The sequence below is a fragment of the Anabrus simplex genome, chromosome 3, assembly GCF_040414725.1.
Source record: "Anabrus simplex isolate iqAnaSimp1 chromosome 3, ASM4041472v1, whole genome shotgun sequence".
In the NCBI taxonomy this organism is placed as follows: Eukaryota; Metazoa; Arthropoda; class Insecta; order Orthoptera; family Tettigoniidae; genus Anabrus; species Anabrus simplex.
Window position 1 is genome coordinate 105,227,869 of NC_090267.1, and position 21,410 is coordinate 105,249,278.

Genomic DNA, 21,410 nt, shown 5'->3' on the forward strand with positions numbered 1-21,410 from the left:
AGAGCCTGGAATATGGAAACGAGTGAGACAGTCAATGATGCGGCGCATAGACGCCTGCATTACAGCTCGTGGTAGCCATTTTGAGCATCTTCTGTAGGGAACTGTAGGGACCAACCTGCATAGTGAAGTGGTCTGTGTTACGTACACCAAAAAACAATGCCTGTAACACAGAAATGAAAGCAAATAAACCATATGTTTACAGGTCATGTTCTGCTTGTTGTCAGGTCCTCTACTGAATCCCCAGAGCTTTCCCACATATTTAGTTACACCCTGTATAACTATACTGAAGAAATATTTAAATAACAAATTGTTGTGTAATAATGTGTAACATTTTATATGTTACAAGGTGAAGTAATTAAAGAATATCTTGATCCTGCTAGCGAATACAGCAAATTGTGCAGCTCTGAGACAAGTTTGAAGAGTTTTGCACCTACAATTGTGAAACACTGTCTGTTGGCAATGTAAATGTCTGGCTGTTTTCAAATGAAGACTAAAATTGTCAGCTGATGAGTGATTACGAGGTCACCCAAGATGTTTCCATTATGTGCGATGATGGGAAACAAGAAACTTCGTCACAAATTCATGCTGCAGGACACTGATGCTGTGAGTGTGTTCAACACATGTCACCTGGGCTGAGGAAAACAAAATAACAGCAGCCGATATTTTAAGTTTTACAGAGACCGCAATAGAAAGTTATGTACTGTACTGAATACTAAAAAAAAAAAAAAAAAAAACCAAGAGGGAGAAAAGGTGTTAGTGTACCAACAGTTGCCAAAAATAATAATAATAAGCGATTTCGTCAAACATATGTATTCCTCGTAGATTCCTTACCAGCATTAACATAAGCAGTGTGTTCGTCCGATTCTTTACATATCCTAAGAAAACTGTATGTAAACTCAACCACACAAAAACTGTCCAGCAAAGAAATAATTAATTTTACACATTCTTGAAATGCGAGGATATTTGTAAACTGTGGATAGCTGGTGGCTGAAGAGATGATATTTAGAATCCTATCATCTGCACAATATTTCATCCTATATCCAACAAGAGGATTTTGAAAAAAAAAAATTCCTCTTCTGCGAGGGTCAATTTTTGTGCTGTTCAATGTACTTGCAGAGCTACAATAATAGGTTAAAAAGGCAAATCTGCCATTACAGCTGTGTTTTTGTCATTATAAACAGCGATTTTAAACACACTCCAAACAAAATGCTGCTAATATTTTGAGTTTGGCTGTAGATATTCTTTTCAGACCGTGTACGCTCAATTGTGCGGGTTCATATTTTATGCCTGAGTGTATTTAACATTTTCTTGGCGCTAGACCGAACTGCAGTGCTTGTGCAGGACATGTAGCATGTACTTCAGTTGTTTTTATTTAGCGCTTGACCACCAGGGTTCAGGAAGAAGAGTTTAAAAGTACAGTTGATCAGCAAGATGGCGAGAAGCAGTAATGCCAAAAGTATTTATTTATTGCATTCATATTAATCTTGTAACATGAAAATATCAACAAATATTTATTTGGCATGTCTGCTTGTGTACTGAAATGTTATCTACCATTATCGCCCATTGCTTGGAACTGTCATCTATTTGTGAAGTCTACCACGCATATTTAATTTAAAAATTGTAATCTGCAATTATCACGTCAATAGCTTTGATTTTCTCATTCCCTCAATAAGCAAATCCTTGATGTGCGCATTCGCAGTCTCTCTTCAACTGAGCGCTCTGTGTTTGTTTCTGGCTTGCCTGCTAAGCAAGCGAGCAGTTGCGTTGTTACCGAGCTCCAAGATGGATGTAACTAGTGGCGTTCCTTGGAAGACATTTTGGAAGACTGGCAGAATGGAGTTGGATACTCCTGGCTAGGCGGGAGATAGACTAGGCTATGACTTAAATATGTTTTAAACTTATTATGTTCTTCTAATCTAGTAATTTTGGTATTTTGTGACTCTTTTGTTTCAACTATGTGAGTGTTGATAGTGGCCTGTGTGGCAAGCAGGCAGATTAGTTCTGAAAACCGTAATTCTGGTGTAAGTTGTGATAAAGGATTACACTAATTTGGATACAAAACCACCGGCATGTAAGTAATATTTATTCAAAAATTGTTTGGAGCGTCATCTACTTCAGTGAATTATTTGAAGGAGACATTATTTACAACCGTTGTCTTGGAATTTTGAAATACATTAACTAGACCTTATGAGCCAACGTTGCCATCGTTATTAAATTTTAGGCCTATCTTAAGTTATCGCCAATATTGTGAGAACTGAATCTGGACTCTATTTCCGGTATTTGAAAATTTTGTAACCAACTGAGAAACTAAATCACTATTGTTAAAATTTTTCATGTAAGTGATATGTAAATTTAATTACGAGATGAACTGGAAACGCACAGTGTCAGCATGTGTGCATTACGTCATTCTAACTTTTGGTATTATTGGTATTGTTGTACATGTTTTGTTTTCTGTTCCATATACGGTATGCATATAGTTTTGGTTGTTGGTTTTATTATTATTATTATTATTATTATTATTATTTGGGGTGTGTTTTTCTTTCTGTCCGTTTCCCCTAATTTTGTAATGTGTGCTCTGATTGTGTCTGATATTTCGTGTGATATTTCAACTTGGTGATTTGTTGTAATGTAATCCTTTTCTTGTCGATATCTTCCGTGTTTAGCCTTATCTCTTGTGCCCATTGTCGTGGTTCGAAGGCCGCCTCGCAGTTAATTTAATAACGACCATCTTGGTCTTTTGTAAAATTATTTCTTATATGAAATGTCACATCCTATGAATTTAAATCTTATGATTTATGTAATTATAATTTTATTATTATTATTCATGTTCGGCAACTCCTCAGTTGAAGAATACTGAAATTTCTTTGCCCAGTTCTTGAACTTTGTGCTGATTAACACTCACATACCTTATTCTTACTTAGTTTTGTTTTCTTCTTGCTTTGTTACGTCACTAGCCTAAACATTTATTATCTGGTGAGCGCTAAAAGTTTTGGGCAGGCCTTGCCTATTATTAATAAAATTAGATAGCTTGGGTCATGAGTTGCAAGCTGACTTTAGCATGTGTTGTCGTTCTGTTTACATTGTGGAACATAATTTTTTTTTCCTCCCCTTGTAATATTGTGTGGATTTGAGGAATATTTTTTTTCTGTTTATTAGTAACTAACATCTGGTCCATTTATTAATTTATTGTGTGACATTGGTACCGATCGTCACATATTCTGAGTTGGTGTGTATTGGTCAGAGAGTTGGTAACTGTCTATAGATTGACTTAAGGAAGGTTGAAACCTTGTTTAACCAGGTTCATAATTACTGGCCTAAATTTTAATTACAAAGGTATACCTTAAAGCTTAAAATTAAAATTTAATATTTTTAAAAGGGGATTTGTTCATAATAGATTTTTTTTTGCTATTTGCTTTATGTCGCACCGACATAGATATGTCTTATGGCGACGATGAGATAGGAAAGGCCTAGGAATTGGAAGGAAGCGGCCGTGTCCTTAATTAAGGTACAGCCCTGGCATTTGCCTGGTGTGAAAATGGTAAACCACAGAAAGCCATCTTCAGGGCTGCCGACAGTGGGGCTCGAACCCACTATCTCCCAATTACTGGATACTGGCCACACTTAAGCGACATAAATATTTACAAGCTTGTAAACTTTTCTGTATTATAATTTAAGCAACTGATCTAAGTATAATTTAGTGATTTAATAATTTATTTATTTATTTCATTGGTCCCTGAACTTCTTTAATTTTTAAACGTAGGAACCTCTTACTGCAAATTATTATGAATCTCATTCATTTGTTTATTTCATTGTAAATTATTTTGAAAGCAAGTTATTTATCCTTCAGTTATCATTTTAAAAAAAAGATATTTAATTATAAATGCTATGACATCATCGGAAAATGGCCAGCACACAAGAAAACAAATAAAAATGGAGAGAGACTAGTTGACCTGTGTAGAAACCATAATTTAATCTCAAAATCTACATGTTTTAAGAGGAAACCTCAAAAACTCAAAACATGGAAACACCCTGACTACACTAAAGGAGAATGGCAACTGGACCACGTCTGCATGGACAAATACCACCACAAAGAGATCTATAACGTCAAAGTCCTCCGAGGAATAGACACAGGTTCAGATCACTACGTAGTTAAAATTAAAATTAAACTCACTCCCCAGAGGAGACAACAAAAGCAAGCCCTTAAAACTAAAAGAAAAATAGATCCTACCCAGCTAATCAACAACAAAAATTACCAGAAAGCAACTGAAAAAATAAAAATCACAGACAAACTTGAAGACTTAGTACACAACCTTAAACAAATTGCAGAAGACCTAGCTCCAATTAAACCACGTAAAAAACACCAATGGTGGAACAGTGAATGTGATGAAACAGTGGAGAAAAGACATCAGGCATGGCTATTACATCAGTCCCAAAAGACAGAAATATCCTATCAAAAGCTAGTAAAACAGAGAAAAGAAACTACCCAAGTCTTAAGAAGAATAAAAAGACAACATCATAAGGACACCCTGCAGTTAATTGAAGAACAGTTCAGTAAAACTAAATCAAGAGACTACTACAAAACCTTCAGAAAGCAGCTCCAAAAATATGAACCCCCGACCCTACTGATGAAGGATGAAGATGGTAAGCTGGCCCATAACAATAAAGACAATGCAGAAATTCTGGCTAAACATTTCAACAAGCTTTTAAATTGTGAGGAACCTACAGAACTCCTTCATTTGGACACCAACACCCCGATAAAAACATCACCAGAAAACATCAATCCCCCCACAATAAAGGAAGTCTACCAAGCTCTGAATAAATTAAAAAACTACAAAGCGCCAGGAGAAGATCAGACCTTTGCGGAAATCTGGAAATATGCAGGAACCTCAGCAAAAGTTGCCCTCCATCAACAACTTGTCTCTATCTGGATTAAAGAAGAACTACCAGAACATTGGACAACAGCCCTCATTCATCCTCTGCACAAAAAAGGGGACAAAACCGACCCTAATAACTACAGGGGAATCTCGCTCCTAGACATAACATACAAAATATTTTCAATAATCATCCTTAATAGGATAAGTTTACAACTTGAGAAAGAACTAGGAGAATATCAAGGAGGTTTCAGACCCTGGAGGAGCTGTCCTGATCAGATCATGAGTCTTAAGTTGATAATGGACTATAACAGGAGAAGAAACAGAGATATGGTGATAACATTTGTAGATTTCAAGAAAGCTTATGATTGCATCCATAGAGAATCTCTGTTTAAAATTTTAAGACACCTTGGACTACACCCTAAATTAATAAACATGATAAAATTGACTCTCACCAATACCAAGTCAAAAGTGAAGTTTAGGGGTGAAACATCAGAGACATTTGAAATTAAAACTGGACTACGGCAGGGAGATGGGCTCTCACCACTATTATTTAACTGTGCTCTAGAAATGGTAATGAGGGAATGGTTTAGAAAATGTCCCCCCAAAATAAAGATTGGCCGAAAAATCAAAACAAACTGCCTGGGTTTTGCTGACGATTTAGCATTACTAGCAGTGGACATAAAAGAAGCAAAAACCCAGATATCAGAACTTCAAAACATTGCAAATAAAATTGGCCTCAAAATATCATTTGAAAAAACAGAAATTATGCCCCAAAAACCAACACAGCTAAAAGAAGTCACCATAAATGGTAATAAAATCAAAATAGTAACTCAGTTTAAATATCTTGGAGAAGTAATAACACATAACTTAAATGAAAAAATCTCAATCCAAGTAAGAACAAATAGATTAGCTAAAGCACAAAAATTAACATGGGATATCTACAAAAAGAAATGTCTATCAATAAATACAAAAATAAAACACTACAACACAGTTATAAAACCGGAAGCTACATATGCAGCAGAAACACTCTTTTACCTGAATAAACAATCAAAGACTGACAGACTTCAGAAAATTGAAAGGAGGATTGGAAGAACCTGTATCAACAAAAAATATCAGAAAGATGGACAGTGGCGGTTAATACCTAACAAAGTCGTGTACAAAGAGCTAGAACCCATTACAGATACTATGCGTAAGAGGAGACTGGGATTCTTTGGACATATCATGAGGATGCAGGACTCGAGACTTCTGAAACAACTAGTACAACACAATCTCGTCTCAAAAAATACCACAACAGGATGTAAATGGATCAGAGAAGTAAGAGAGGATCTGAAGGAAATAGGCCTTACAACAGAAGACACCAAAAATAAGATAAAATTGAATACAAAACTCAAGAATACAAACCTCCGCTTTACCCTTACACAAAACAAACCAACAACACGCACATTTTCAACTGAGGAAAGGGCACGAAGATCGGAGCGTCTGAAGAAGTACTGGGAGGACCGCAAAGCCTGAACAATCCCTTCAAAGAGACCTGAACGACGGACTGACTAAAGTGATCCTATGTGGTCATAAAAGAAGAAGAAGAAGAAGAAATGCTATGAATTTTTTTTCTCTTTAAGTAAACATTTTATTTGCATTTTTTTTCCGTCTGTTATTTGGTAGTTAGTAATATTGACCTGGCAACCTTCCAAGCATTAATGTTAAGAGCCAGTCCTTTTATCCTTCATGTTTTGGCCCTTCACGCATTGTATATTGTGCTACTGCCCTCATGGTAAGTAATTGTGATTTGTTTTTATTTTGCTATTTATTTATTTGCATTGTTATGTCTGTGTTCATCTTAATGGGGTTGCATATCTAGAAGCTTTAGTGAATATCAGAATGTAATCAGTGAATTGTGTAAATTGTTCACTGAACATAAATTGTGAAAATAAAACACTGTACGTAATACCATGAGGTTTTTAATGTTGATATGCCCAATTGTGTGGGCTAGGTTTCCCTACAGGCAATGCACACGACAGTGCTGCGTGCTGCCACCAAAACAACTGAAAACGCAGAACTCGTACTCTATGTATGAAATGTAATGTATAAGATTTTAATTGTTTTAAGTCGTTTCACATTGTAAAACAGAACATTTGATCATGTACATGTGTATATTCAAAGGTACTGAGCTGAATTTTTTTATTTTTTGTAAACAGTGAATTAAGTCCTAACACACACAATTGTGTGGGTGCTTTTTTTAAGATGTTAATATATGTATTTAAGAGCATGTTAGTCAGTTTTTGACATACAAACAAAAATTCACTCCTCCACTTTTCTTTCAGGTCTGAAAGGGATACGTTAATTCAGCTATGAAAAAAACCATTAAAAACCACCTCCAAAACCCCTGGGTTATACTTATCTCAAAACCCCAAATTCTGCAGATACAGTAGAGTCTCACTCAACCGACCTTTGCTTATCTGACATTCCGTGTTATCCGACATTGGTAGGCAAAATTTGAACTTTAGGTGGAGGCAATTCTGGGACACCCGGTGTGGAGGGTGCGACCGTGGGACAAGCACCGGCCATCATACGGTAGGCCTGGATTTTTCTCAAGGACAGGTGCAGTGAGTTTTCAGTCATTGCTCACTGTAGTATTGGTTGGGTGCGGATGTTATAGTTTTCATATCCTCTGAGAGTGTGGCGAGTAAACGGAAGAAAGTGATTGTTTCTGTGGAAGACAAGTTTAGTGGGTTAAAGAGACTGGACAAAGGGTAAACTCTTCAAAAAGTGGCTTCAGATTATGGTGTTGGACATGTTACAGTGGGAGACTGGAAACATAAGAGGGAAGAAATTGAAAAGTGGTGCTCTACCAGAGGAACAATTGATGCACTGAAAATTAGAAAAACAATGAAAAATATGAGTACAAAAAAGTAAGTGAAGCACTATTCCTTTGGTTCACTCAAAACCAGTAAAAGGGCCTGTCAATATCTGGCCCCATTCTGCAAGAAATGGCGGTGTATTTCCAGAAGGAGTTTAATGAAGGGGACCTTAATTTTACTGCCAGTGCTAGGTGGCTTGATCGGTGGAAAAAAGAGTACGGCATTAGGCAGCTTAATATCTGTGGATAAAAACTGTCACCTAAATCCGATGAGGTTGTGAAATTTAAAAAGGAATTTCAGGAAACAATTCTTGCTGAAGGATTAACCAGTGATCCGATTTTTAACTGTGATGAGACTGGGCTGAATTTCAAGATGCTGCCATCAAAACTCTCACAGCCCAAAACCAAGACGTCTGCACCCGGCTACATGCAGAGTAAGGAAAGAGTTACTTTTCTTGCCTGTATTACTGGGAACTTAAAAGCAAAACTGTTTATGATCGGTAAAGCAAAGGACCATAGGACATTTAAAAACTTTTCTGTTAATGCTCTTCCAGTCCATTACATGAATCAGAAGGCTACCTGGATGGCTGCTGACTTCTTAAAAGACTATTCTTTACACAGTTCATTCCAGATGTGGAAAAATGTCTAGCTTCAAACAATCTTCCTAGAAAAGCTCTTCTTCTACAAGACAACGCCCCATCACATCCAAATGAAGTGCAACTTAGAAATGGCGACATCAAAGTCATGTTCCTTCTGACGTGACGTCATTATGCCGCCAATGGACCAAGGTGTACTGGAAACATTAAAGAAGAAATATCGGCGGTAACTCCTTTCATCCCTGACAGAGAAATGGACAATGACAACGACATGATAGAAAAGTTAAAACGAAACAACATTAAAGACATGGCATACTGGATAGCATAGTCTTGGGAAGAAGTTGAAACAACGACATTAGAAAGTCTTGGAACATATTGTTGAGTGAGGATGAACATCGAGAAGACATGGAAAACATTGTTCCGTTACTGAATTGCATTACTGGCTGTGAGGATGCTACGACTCAAGATGTGAGTAAGTGGTGTGCACAAGATCCGCTGTTTGAACTAACCGACCCTGATATTATTGGTTTTGTGAATGCTACCATAATTAAAATGAGGATGATGAACAAGAAGAAACGAGGCATTGCAGAACAAAAGAAGAAAATGATGACCCACAGTGAAGGATTATGGTGGGATCTCGCAGCAAGAAAATGTGAATCAGCAGGCAAGCAGACATTGTTGACAAGTTTCTTTTCGTAAGACATTTGAAATGTTTTCGTTCAATACTGCATGTACTGTACAATTGAATTGATGAGTCAATAAATAGAGTACCGTAAAATATAGTTCATTTAGTTCATTTTCAAAGTGATTCTGTATTATCAGACATTTTTAGTGATATTCCAGGTACCTTTTAGGTCGGATAATCGAGACTCTACTGTATGTTGAATTTGCTCAGGATGACAGTATAGAGTTCCTGTTTAAGATTTGGCGTAAAAACTGAAAGTAATTTGTTGTTTTGGAGTCAGGTGGTGGCAGGTTACAGGAAGAAGGAGACAGTTATAGATGAACTGTGAGCCTTGTCTCAATAAAAACAACCCAGAATAGAAACACACTATATTTCGTTAGTCATTATAAAATATCAAAGCCATTTTGACAGTGCTGATGTAATTATTTTATTATTATTATTATTATTGATATATACAGTCGTATCAGCACACACGTTATTAAAACATAACCGGTTTTCGGACATTAAGGTCCATCATCAGTGTTAATATTTAAATTTAATTTCACATAAGTGTGTCGTCAAAATGAGTTAAAATGAGTTTAAATTTGTAGCCCTGTTGACATCAACTGTAAAATGAGAAAAAAGAAAACAAGTGTAAAATTATGAAATCAATACATGTAAACTTACAATGTTGTTGTAAAATTTATGGACATACCATGGTAAGGCTGGCTTTCCTTTGTGCTCAGGCTGTTGGTCGAGTACTAACAAGCGTTCAGCTTTAACTATGGAACCGCACTGCAAGCACATGATGTTGCGTCACCTCAAGGTTACGTAGGAAGCACCTGATGTTACGTCAACTCAAGATTGTAAACAAGATGTTGCTTGCGACTGTTTCATTTAAAATTTTATCTGGTTCCCTTGTCTGCGCTAAAAATATCTCAATGTTTTCACGTGTATTTAATTCAAATCCATAATTACCCTTAAAAATTAACTTCATGTCCTTTTCGATCACTAAAAAGCTATGGTTATTGTTATAAATGTGTTGTAACTAAAGCAGATAAGGGTAACGTCACAGTTATCATAAATAAAGACGACTACATCCAAAAAACAATTGATTTCATAGAAACAAATGACATAAAGGAAATAAAGAAGGACCCCACCAAGAACTTAAACACAAAAATAAAAGAAACTCTAAAAGACACACAGTTCATAATAAACGAAAAAGAGAAACAAAAATTAGTCCCGATGAACCCAAGGTGCCCAACTTTAAAGTCTCTCCCAAAAATTCACAAAGAGAATTACCCTGTTAGACCTATAATTAACTGTCGTAACAGCCCCACATTTCAATTATCAAAATTTTTACTTAAACACTTACAAAACCACATCACACTACAAAATAGTAATTCAATATCGAATTCTTTGGAAGCTATTTCCAAAATACAATCAACAGAAATAAACGAAGAAACTGTAATGGTATCATATGACGTGACCAACATGCATTCCAATATTCCTATTAAAGAGACCATAGACTTAATAGAAGAAAACTTAAAGAATCAAGACAGACTAAGTCACATAGAAATTAATGAAACGATAAACTTATTAACTCTAATATTAGAAAATAATTACTTTACATTCAATGGGAAGTACTACCAACAAAACACAGGTTTACCAATGGGGGGCCCACTATCAGGTTTCTTAGCCAATATTTATTTAAATAATCTTGAGAAAACCATTTTGACACATATCAGAAAGAAATAAAATTATGGGTCCGTTTTGTTGACGACACAGTAGTATTTTTAAATGGAGACCTCATTACTCCCAAAACATTTCTGGGTTGTGTGAATTTGCTTGACAGCAACATTAAATTCACTATGGAGAAAGAAATCGATAAAAAGTTAAATTTCTTGGACCTCACATTAACAAAAACCAACAATAGGATAGATTTTGATATTTTTAGGAAACCCACACAGGCCATCACTACCATCAATAAAGATTCCAACCACCCAGGAACTCACAAACAATCAGCTTACAACAGCTACATTAGTAGATTACTAAAACTTCCCTTGAGTAATGAAAACAAACTGAAAGAAATTAGAATAATAAAACAAATTGCTAAAGCAAATGGCTACAACCCAGAAATGATAGACAATATTATACGTAAGAAAGAAAATGGTGAAAAAAAAGAAAAACCATGAGAAAAGAAAGAAAATCCATGAACGTAATAAATTTGTGACATTTACATATTTTGGAAGTCAAGTTTTTAAAATCGCGAATATATTTAAGAAATTTCAACTAAAAACAGCTTTCCGAACCAGAAATAAAATATCAGAACAGATATATAATGCACACAGTGTCAATAAAAAAGATATATATACTAATTCGGGAGTATACAGGCTCACTTGTGACGACTGTAAAAAGTTTTATATAGGAAGAACCGGGCGAACCTTAAATCAAAGATATCAAGAACATTTTAAGGCAATAAAGTACAACAAGTATTTAGCTTTTGCGGAACACATTTATAACAATAACCATAGCTTTTTAGGGATCGAAAAGGACATGAAGTTAATTTTTAAGGGTAATTATGGATTTGAATTAAATACACGTGAAAACATTGAGATATTTTTAGCGCAGACAAGGGAACCAGATAAAATTTTAAATGAAACAGTCGCAAGCAACATCTTGTTTACAATCTTGAGTTGACGTAACATCAGGTGCTTCCTACGTAACCTTGAGGTTCACAATTAAGTATTTATTTATTTTCCACCTAGTCGATACAATGATTGCTTAAGGCAATTTTTAATGGTCAAAAGTGGTACATGTTTCGTATATTATCAAATCTTCAGCCACATAACACTGTTTAGATGAAAACTATATAAAATTGACAAAGTAATGCTTTAGAGGAAGTGTCCTTAAAATTGAAGTGCGATACGGACCATGAAGCTGATTTTATGTAACCTTGAGGTGACGCAACATCATGTGCTTGCAGTGCGGTTCCATAGTTAAAGCTGAACGCTTGTTAGTACTCGACCAACAGCCTGAGCACGAAGGAAAGCCAGCCTTACCATGGTATGTCCATAAATTTTACAACATTGTAAGTTCACATGTATTGATTTCATAATTTTACACTTGTTTTCTTTTTTCTCATTTTACAGTTGATGTCAACAGGGCTACAAATTTAAACTCATTTTAACTCATTTTGACGACACACTTATGTGAAATTAAATTTAAATATTAACACTGATGATGGACCTTAGTGTCCGAAAACCGGTTATGTTTTAATAACGTGTGTGCTGATACGACTGTATATATCAATAACAATAATAATAAAATATTTCTTTAGCCTAACTTTATTATAAGTTTTTAACACTGAACCACAAAACAAGATTGTGATGATAATGTTTCAAGGGGAAAATACAATGAGAAAACCCCTAATCGGAGGAGAAAATGTAAAATTCCAGTCCTCTGAAGAATGAGGGCATTAGCAAAAGAAAGGGATGGGGCCATGAGGAATATAGAAATGGAACACTCACATCATTAAGTCTGGAAGAGAAGAGGAGTTGAATAAGGAAGGTCGGATAGGATAGATGAAAGCTAGGAATCTGGCACAAGTACCAGCTAGACTATAACATACACGTATGTTTTCCATCAAATGAACTTTTAATAATAATAAATAATTATGTTATTTGTTTTACATACTACTAATTACTTCTGTGGTTTTTGGAGAAACTGAGGTGCCAAAATTTGTCCCACAGGAGATCTTTTACATGCCAGTAAATCTACCAACCTGAGGTTGACAAATTTGAGCACCTTCAAATACCACTGGAATGAGCCGGGACCATACTCACCAATTTGATCTCAGAAGGCCAGCACTCTACTGTCTGAACTACTCAGCTTGACAAATGAGATTTTAAAGAAGCAAGTAATTTTTAAGACACAATCAGAAGAGGGAGCAATAGAAAAAGACAATATAGACTAATATGAAAACACTTTAATTAAGTCAATAATTCATTACTGTTTCAATCTAAATTTCTGGGACTTAATGACCAACATCCCTGTCCACTAAGTCATTTAATGCCTGTTTGATAACCTGTGTAGTTGCAGTGTCTGTAGCCAGGTGAGCATCTGAGAGGCATAGCACTGGCCTTCTGAGCCCTAGTTGGTAGGTTCAATACTGGTTCAGTCCGTGGTATTGGAACATGCTCAAATATGTCAGCCTTGATTCAGTAGATCTACTGACACATAAAACTTCCAGTGGGAAAAAATTCCAGCATCTCGGAAATCTATACATGTAGATGGCGGGACATAAAATCATACATCATCATCAACATTTCCTTACTTACTGAGGGAGACAGAAAGTTCATCAATATTTTCAAGAATTGTAAAACACTTATTTTTGATGGAACATGACTCCACTATATAAAAGAAAGGAAATATAAGAAAAACCCACTATCATCTATCTGAGTCTTGAAAAACAAAGAAAACCCATGACAAATACAACCCATTTTGGCCAATGCTTGCCAAGATGACTGCTGCCCAGCCAGATGGTCTGCAGATAATAAGAGTGATATGTGGATGGCATGACAACATCCTCAGCAATATTGCTTGGCTTTTATGACAGGGTCGACTTCCTCTCACATTCGACATGCTCAGTTGGTCTCACAAGGCTGAGTGAATCCTATTCCTGCCAACAGGCTAGAACTAAAATCCTTGGACAGGCTGGCAATCAAACCCAGCGCCTCCGAGTAAAAGGTATGAACACTACCTTGAGAGAGTGAAAGAAAAAAAGAAAAGAAAATCAACCACTCACGATGGACAATATCTGTCCAGGCCACTCCTGATTCATACAGATCAAAAAATACACTTTAAGTACTCTACAAATGGAATCACAAAAGAAGGTTTTGTTACAAGAAAAGCCTGAAGCTAACACAGTAAAAGCACTTGCCAACAAGATAAGTCTTAGAATACTTCCTTGTTTACTTCTGTAAACTCACCTGCACAGAAGCAATGAATGCAGGGCTCTTGAAGGTTACTTTCACGGTATTGACTGCCACGGTTATACCATCTATCACCTTGTTGATGAAGCTGTATTTGGCAGGAGCCATGTAAGAAGAAAGCCCATGTTGAGCAGACATTGACCTTAGCTCTTCACATGTTTCCACTTCAATGAGCACCTCATCCAGACTCTAAAAGTAACCAAACACAAAACGAGTGAATATTGTAAGAACAATGCTATCTGAATAAGAATATGCATGATTTTCTATCAAAATTATGAAATTGTAAATCTATATTGTTAATTAAGCTGTTATCACAAAATATGCACTATGAATATACCAATAAAACATGATGATGATGATGATGATGATGATGATGATGATGATGATGATGATGAAAGCTGCTGTTTTGATAGGCCTTACATCAAAGTAATTTACCTTGCCAATAAAACAGTGAAAGAATCAATACCCAAATTTCAGCCCTTGAGGGTGTTCATCAGCAACCAAGTGTGGAAGTGATCACAGCCCTTCTACATACTAATGTACATTATATCTGCAGGTGGTTGTTAAAATAATCCAATAGAGGAATGGTACAAAAAATTAAATGGAAAGTGCTCGTAAATTTTATTTTTAGGAAAATTGATCAGGAAAACAGTAGTGTTGGCTGACTGACACTAAATAAAAGAGCATATATCTGATATGTCTCAAATACAGGGTCTCCTAATGGTTTAGAATTTTGTGTATAACAGAAGAACAACACCAAAGCAACAAGGCGAGTTATATTTATATTACACAGCTCATTGTGTTACCAGGAACTATTCTCAAATACCATTTCTTGATCGCATGAATAGGAATAGAGGTTCACTCTTGTTGAAAAATAAAAAATTATACTTTACAAAAAGATGTACAATACTAGAAAAATACTTGAGGTACTGATATGGAAAAATGTTTAAATTTTTTTTACATCAGAAAGAAGTGGAAAGAGTAAGTAGCAAGTGAAATCAACAGATTAGTTGTGATGACCAAAGTAAGTTGGTCTGGTCAAAAAATTTGGAGCAGAGTAGGCATTAAGTAGTTCTATACTTAGTGAAGCATTTTATGATGATGGCCCCTAATGGTAAAATGTGAAACAAAATGTAATAACAAATGTTTTAAAATGTATCCACTGAACAGAATTTAAAACAAATAATGATGAAATGTGGAAGTGATAGTCACGGGAGACCTCAATGTGCAGGTTGGAAATGACAGAACTGATGAAGAAGAAGTCATTGGTCCATTTGGATATGGAAAAAGAAACAGCGAGAGAGATAAGCTGATTGATTTTTGTGAGAGAAAAGGAATGATTGTGGGTAACACTTGGTTTAGAAATAAGAATAGTAGAAAGATCATTAGATATGGCTGGAGTGAAAGAAGGACAAAAACAGTTATTGATTACCATTTGGTTGAGAAAATAAACTGTAAACAGTTAATGGGTGGAACAGCACTACCAGGTGAGGCATTTGATGGAGACCACAGAGTAGTGGTAGCAAAACTGAAAATAGGTAAAAGTGTGAGAGTAAAAGAAATAAGACAGAAGAAAATAAAAGTATGGAAATTTAAAGATAAAAGAACTCAGGAGAAATTTCAGGGGGAATTAAAACACCACATCCCTATATCAGAAATAGAAAGTGTAAAAGAAGAATGGACCAAATTTAAAAAAAAAAAACATTTGTGAGCTGTGCAGAGAAGATTTTTGGCAGAACTTCGGCAAAAGTGAAGGAAAAGGAGACACCTTGGTGGAAGGAAAATGTGAAGGAGGTTGTTAAACAAAAGAAGAAAGCATGGCAGATTGGAACAGAGATAGGAAAGAAGGAAGTAAGATTAAGTATCAGTAAATTAAAAGTAAGTATAAAAAAAGTGGTAAATGAGGAAAAGAAAAAATGTTGGTAAAGATTTACTCAAGAGTTGGAAAAGGATGTAAATGGTAGAAAAAGAATGTTGTATGGATTGATAAAAAAGTAAGAGAAAAGAAAAATCTACACAAAACAAGTGAAGGAACAGAGTGGAAATGTAATAACAAACCCAGAGGAAATAGAGAATAGGTGGAAAGATATTTTGATAAACTCCTGAATGTGAGGAATGATGTAGAAGAGAGCGTAGTGGTAAATGAGGATGGCAGAGGTGGAAATGGGTGTTAAAGAAATGAAGACAGGAAAAGCAGCAGGGATGGATGATATATGGGTGGAAATGATAAAGGCAGCAGGACCTATTGGTCTACATTGGTTATATAGGCTGCTAAGGTATATATGGAGGAAAAAGCAAGTACCTGATGACTGGTGTAAAAGAATTACACTGTTGTCACAAGTAGTCAAAATATTGGAGATAATAACAGAAAGGAGGATGAGAGGAAGGGTGGAAAGAAATTTAGAAGAAGGGCATTATGGATTTTGACAGGGCAGGTTAACGATAGACCTTATATTTACCATGAGGTTACTGACGGAAAAACAGTGAGAATATGGAAAATATCTGGTGATGGTATTCCTTGATCTGGACAAGGCATACAATAGTATTAATAGAGGAAAGGTGTGGAAAAACCCAGAAAGAAAAGGATGTGGAAGGCAATCAAGGGAACTAGTGAAAACAATGTGTAAGAATTGTTCCAGTTGTGTCCAGACTCCAGTGGGGAGAACAGACTGATTTAGAAACCAAACTATATGAAGACAGAGAGGTGTATTGTCTCCACTTATGTTTATAATGGTTATGGATGAAATTCATATTCAAAATATTGTTGTTTGCAGATGACATAGTGATCTGGGGAGTCAACAATACAGAAGTGCAAAGCGAACTAGATAATTAACAATGACAGAAGTAAGGAGCACATAAAATGCAGACTAGCACAAGCGAGGAAGTCTGTTCTTAAGAAATACATTGACTCACTTCGAACATTGATATAGGAATTAGAAAGAGGCTTTTGAAGACTTTCGTCTTAAGCATGCCGTAGTATGGAAGTTCAAAAACGACAACAACTCAGAAAGAGAGAGAGCATAAAAGCTTTTGAAATGTGGTGATACAAAGGAATGCTGAAGGTGAGATGGGTAGATTGAATCATGAATGAAGAGATGCTGAACCAAAGAGATGAGAGAAGAACGATTTGGCAAAATTTGACTAGAAGAGGTAAAATGATGAGTCGCAACTTAAGACACTCAGCAGCTGTTCAGTCAGCTTCTGGGGGAAGTGTAGGCAGTAAGAATGGTAGGAGTAGACCAAGATATGAATATGGCAAACAGATTAAAGTAGATGTAGGATTTACAATAGTAGTCACGTAGAAATGAAAAGATTAGCGCAGGATAGCATGGCATGGAAAGCATCAATCCAATCTATGGACTTATGACTCAAACAACATTTTTATATTAACTTCTCTGTGTTATCACTGAAGTAGCATTATATCCTAGTACTGGTAGGAGAATATTGCATTTGCTTTACAAGGTTGACAACACAATGCTGGACTGACCTTCCATGCTTTATGGCAAGACTGGTGCTTATTACTACTAGCATACTTCTTTATAGAGTCTGATTTACATTTTTCTTCCAGTCTCAGAACAAGTCTTGATACAGGGTTGCATAAATTAGGAAATTTTTGTCATACAGAGCAACAACACAATAGGTGATGAGTAGGCAGACCAGAAGAATGAGATGAGAAGTGCTACTGATGATGATTATTGTTGTTTAAAGGGGGTTAACATCTAGGTCATCGGCCAAAACATCACCTGCCAAAGCTCAGGATTATCCAAAATTATTAAAACAAATGACAGCTTACCATACAAAAATGCTGAGAGATACCTGTGATCAAACTGAACTGCTCTGGAAAGTATGCATTCCAGTGAGTGAGAAATATAACCGAGCAGAATGCATAAATTTCATACACTTCATAGCTGAAAATATTCAGCAAAAACTTGTTAGCAGTATTTTAAAATTCACATGTATAACAGTATTAGATGATTGTTCAAGAGAATGTTCTGTACGACTCGTTGGCTGAATGGTCAGTGTACTGGTCTTTGGTTCACAGGGTCCCAGGTTCGATTCCCAGCCGTGTTGGGAATTTTAACCTTCATTGGTTAATTCCAATGGCCCGGGGGCTGGGTGTTTGTGCTGTCCCCAACATCCCTGCAACTCACACACCACACATAACACTTTCCTCCACCACAATGACATGCAATTAAGTATAGATGGCAGATGCCGCCCACTCTCATCGGAGGGTCTGCCTTACAAGGGCTGAACTAGGCTAGAAATTATTATTAACTGATTGTTCTAATAATCTTGCACTGTTGTTTAGATTCGATATTTAAAGGACAATGCAATCAATCTGTGAATCATTTCTTTGCTTAGAACCTCTTGTTAGTGTAACTAAAATCAGATATTACAATGCTGTTGTGAATGTTTTCAAAAAATCTTTTATTCCATAGTAAAAGATTGGCTTATTGGATTGGGAATTGATGAGGCTGAAAGAACGCTTGGGAGAAAAGGTGGACCTAGGCAAAAACTTAATATTGTGCCACAGTCAATCCAGACCCACTGTGTTGCTTACAAACTTCAACTGGCAGGTTTAGATGCTTATTCCAATGTGATATATATCAGGGAATATGAGAGAACTGTATGAACATCATTCATATTTTACAAAAAATCACCAAAAAGACTGCGAGCTGATGCTGCTTTGGAAATGAAAATACTTAAGCTGAAAGATTTACATTCAGTAAGGTAAAATGGCATTAAAGGACAACTGTAGAAACTTCAATGATTAGTTGGCCAGTTGTAATTACACATCTTGAGAATATGTCAAATTTCAACACAGCAGACAAATAGAAGCACAAGGACTGTTAAAATTCTTGTTGGTATAGAGATATGTGAAATTTCTTCATTTCTTGCTTGCTTTTTTTGGAAATTTTCAAGCTACTTTTAGAAGTAATTCAAAAACAGAATATTTTTATTACACAAGTTAACAGTGCAGTTGACAGAGCAATTTTAATGTTGGATATATGTGTGGTACTCCAGGTCCAAAGGAATTGGAATTTAACTCAAAGTTTGATGGTGAAAAATTCAACGGAGTGGCTCTTTGAAATTCAGACAAAGGGGAGGCAATTTTCCAAGCAGACCGTAAAAATATGAGTTACAATGGGCAAATCTATCTGAGAAAATGATTCACTAATAAATCTTCTGTTTTGTCCCATATAGAGGTTTTCGACGCAGCTAAGTGGCCAGTTGGTTGGAATTTACTTGAAGGTATAAACAAAGAAATACTGGAATTAGCAGAACATTTCCCAGATTGCCTTCCGGAATTCAATGAAGATCAGTTGCTTGAAAAATGGTTTGATTTAAAACAAATGTGCAAAAACTAAAACTTTGAAACATAGAGCAAAAACGTTGTAAGTCAGCCTCAACATTTCAAGATTATCAGAATGTTGTTGTAAATTGTTGCAACAGTACCATTGTCTACAGCTGTGTGTAAATATGGTTTCAATTGTATGAATTGAATAAAATCTACCCACAGAAGTATGGTAATATTTGAAAAAATGAACAATTTAATAGCTCTTAATGTGAATGCATCATCTGTCACTACCTTTGACTCAACAGAATGCATTCAAGACTGGTTTGTCCACAAATCATGTCAGTCTGGCTTTAAGCAGTAATCATGTAAGTAAGAAATGTGGGGTTGTTGACTTTTTGATGGGCCTCTAAATATCCTGTACTTATTTGCACGGCAGTGCTATTGACTTATCCAAGGCTTATGATAGGATAGATCACAGGAGACTGCTGGCAGAAATGAGGAAAATTGGACTAGATGAAAGAATGGTTGAATAGGTGACTAAATTTCTAGAAAACAGAACTCAGGGAATTAGAGTAGGTGAAGTATTATTTGATCCTGTAACATGATGATGATGATGATGATGATTGTTGTTTAAAGAGGCCTAACATCTAGGTCATCAGCCCCTAATGGTATGAGATAACACAAAATGTAATGACAATTAAAACTTCAAAAGGTCGTGTAATAATTAAGTATTCACAATCAGCCATTTCAATCATTAAAATGATGTGGCCTCTTTAAGTCGTGGGTATAGGTAGGCCTTCAACAGTCTTCTCCAAGTAGAACGGTCTTGGGCAGATCTCATCCAAGTGGTACCAGCGATCTTCTTGATATCTTTGTCCCATCTGTCCGGTGGTCTTCCTCTAGGCCTTCGATGTTCTCTCGGACTCCACTCCAGCACTAGTTTTGTCCATCTATCATCATTTCTTCGTGCAACATGGCCAGCCCACTGCCATTTTAAGGAGCGTACTCTCTCTAAGATGTCTTTAACCTTTGTAACAGACCGGATGTCATCAGCTCTTTTCCTATCTTTCTTTGTATAGCCTAGCATTGACCTTTCCATGGCTCTCTGCGCGGTCCGAAGTTTCCCTTTTGTGAATTCGTTCAGAGTCCAAGTCTCACAGCCATAAGTCAGCACAGGAAGGATGCATTGGTCAAATACTGTTTTCTTCAGATTTGCTGGCATTTTTGATCTTAATACTGAAGAATTCCTTCCAAATGCTTGCCATCCGAGCTTGATGCGCCTATAGATTTCTGGTCTTATATCACCTGTCATATTTATAATCTGGCCAAGGTAGATGTAATCACTGACCTCTTCTAATGGCATGTTCTTAATATTCACATTTCCAGCTTGAACCCATTCGTTGGACATAACTTTTGTTTTGGAAAGGTTTATGCTTAGGCCAATCAACTGACATTCTAATGCAAGATCTGTAATTAAGGTCTGGAGCTCTTCGAAGTCGTTTGCCAGTAAAGCAATATCATCTGCAAATCTCAAGTTATTTAGCCTTTTCCCATTAATTCTAATTCCCTTTTCTTCCCAGCTCAGCTTAGACATAGCCATCTCTAGGACCGCTGAGAATAGTTTCGGGGAGATGGGATCACCTTGTTTGACACCTCTGTTGATGGGGAATTCTGGGGTTGATTTACCGATATTAACGAAAGCTGAAGAAGTCTCATAGATATTGTTGAGCACTTGGATGTAAGCTGCTTCCACTCCTTGCTCATGTAAAGCTTGCATGACAGCTGTATGGCTGACAGAGTCAAATGCCTTTTCAAAATCAACAAAGGCAATGCAGAGAGGCAAATGATATTCATTTGCTCTGCTTATCACTTCTCTTACAGTCAGTATGTGGTCTATTGTGCTAAAATTACTACGGAAACCTGCTTGTTCAATAGGTTGGGCTGAGTCAAGGATGAAACTGATTCGATTTAACAAGATCTTTGTAAAAAGTTTATACAAAATAGAGAGCAAGCTGATAGGACGATAATTTTTGATACTGTGAATATTTCCTTTCTTATGTATCAGTATGATCTTTGCTTTGTTCCATGATGTTGGAATTGAAGCCGAGTGCACACAGGAAGTGAAT

The 21,410-nt window shown here is 36.2% G+C and overlaps 1 protein-coding gene across 1 annotated transcript in view; it reads right to left on the reverse strand.

The window, feature by feature from the left end:
* LOC136866041 (bridge-like lipid transfer protein family member 3B) overlaps nucleotides 1-21,410 on the reverse strand; it is a 458,695-nt gene that overhangs the window by 382,584 nt on the left and 54,701 nt on the right. Inside the window, exon 3 of the mRNA XM_067142666.2 lies at nucleotides 13,983-14,174. Within this exon, the coding sequence (XP_066998767.2) occupies nucleotides 13,983-14,174 (192 nt within the window). The remainder of the gene's footprint in view (nucleotides 1-13,982; nucleotides 14,175-21,410) is intronic.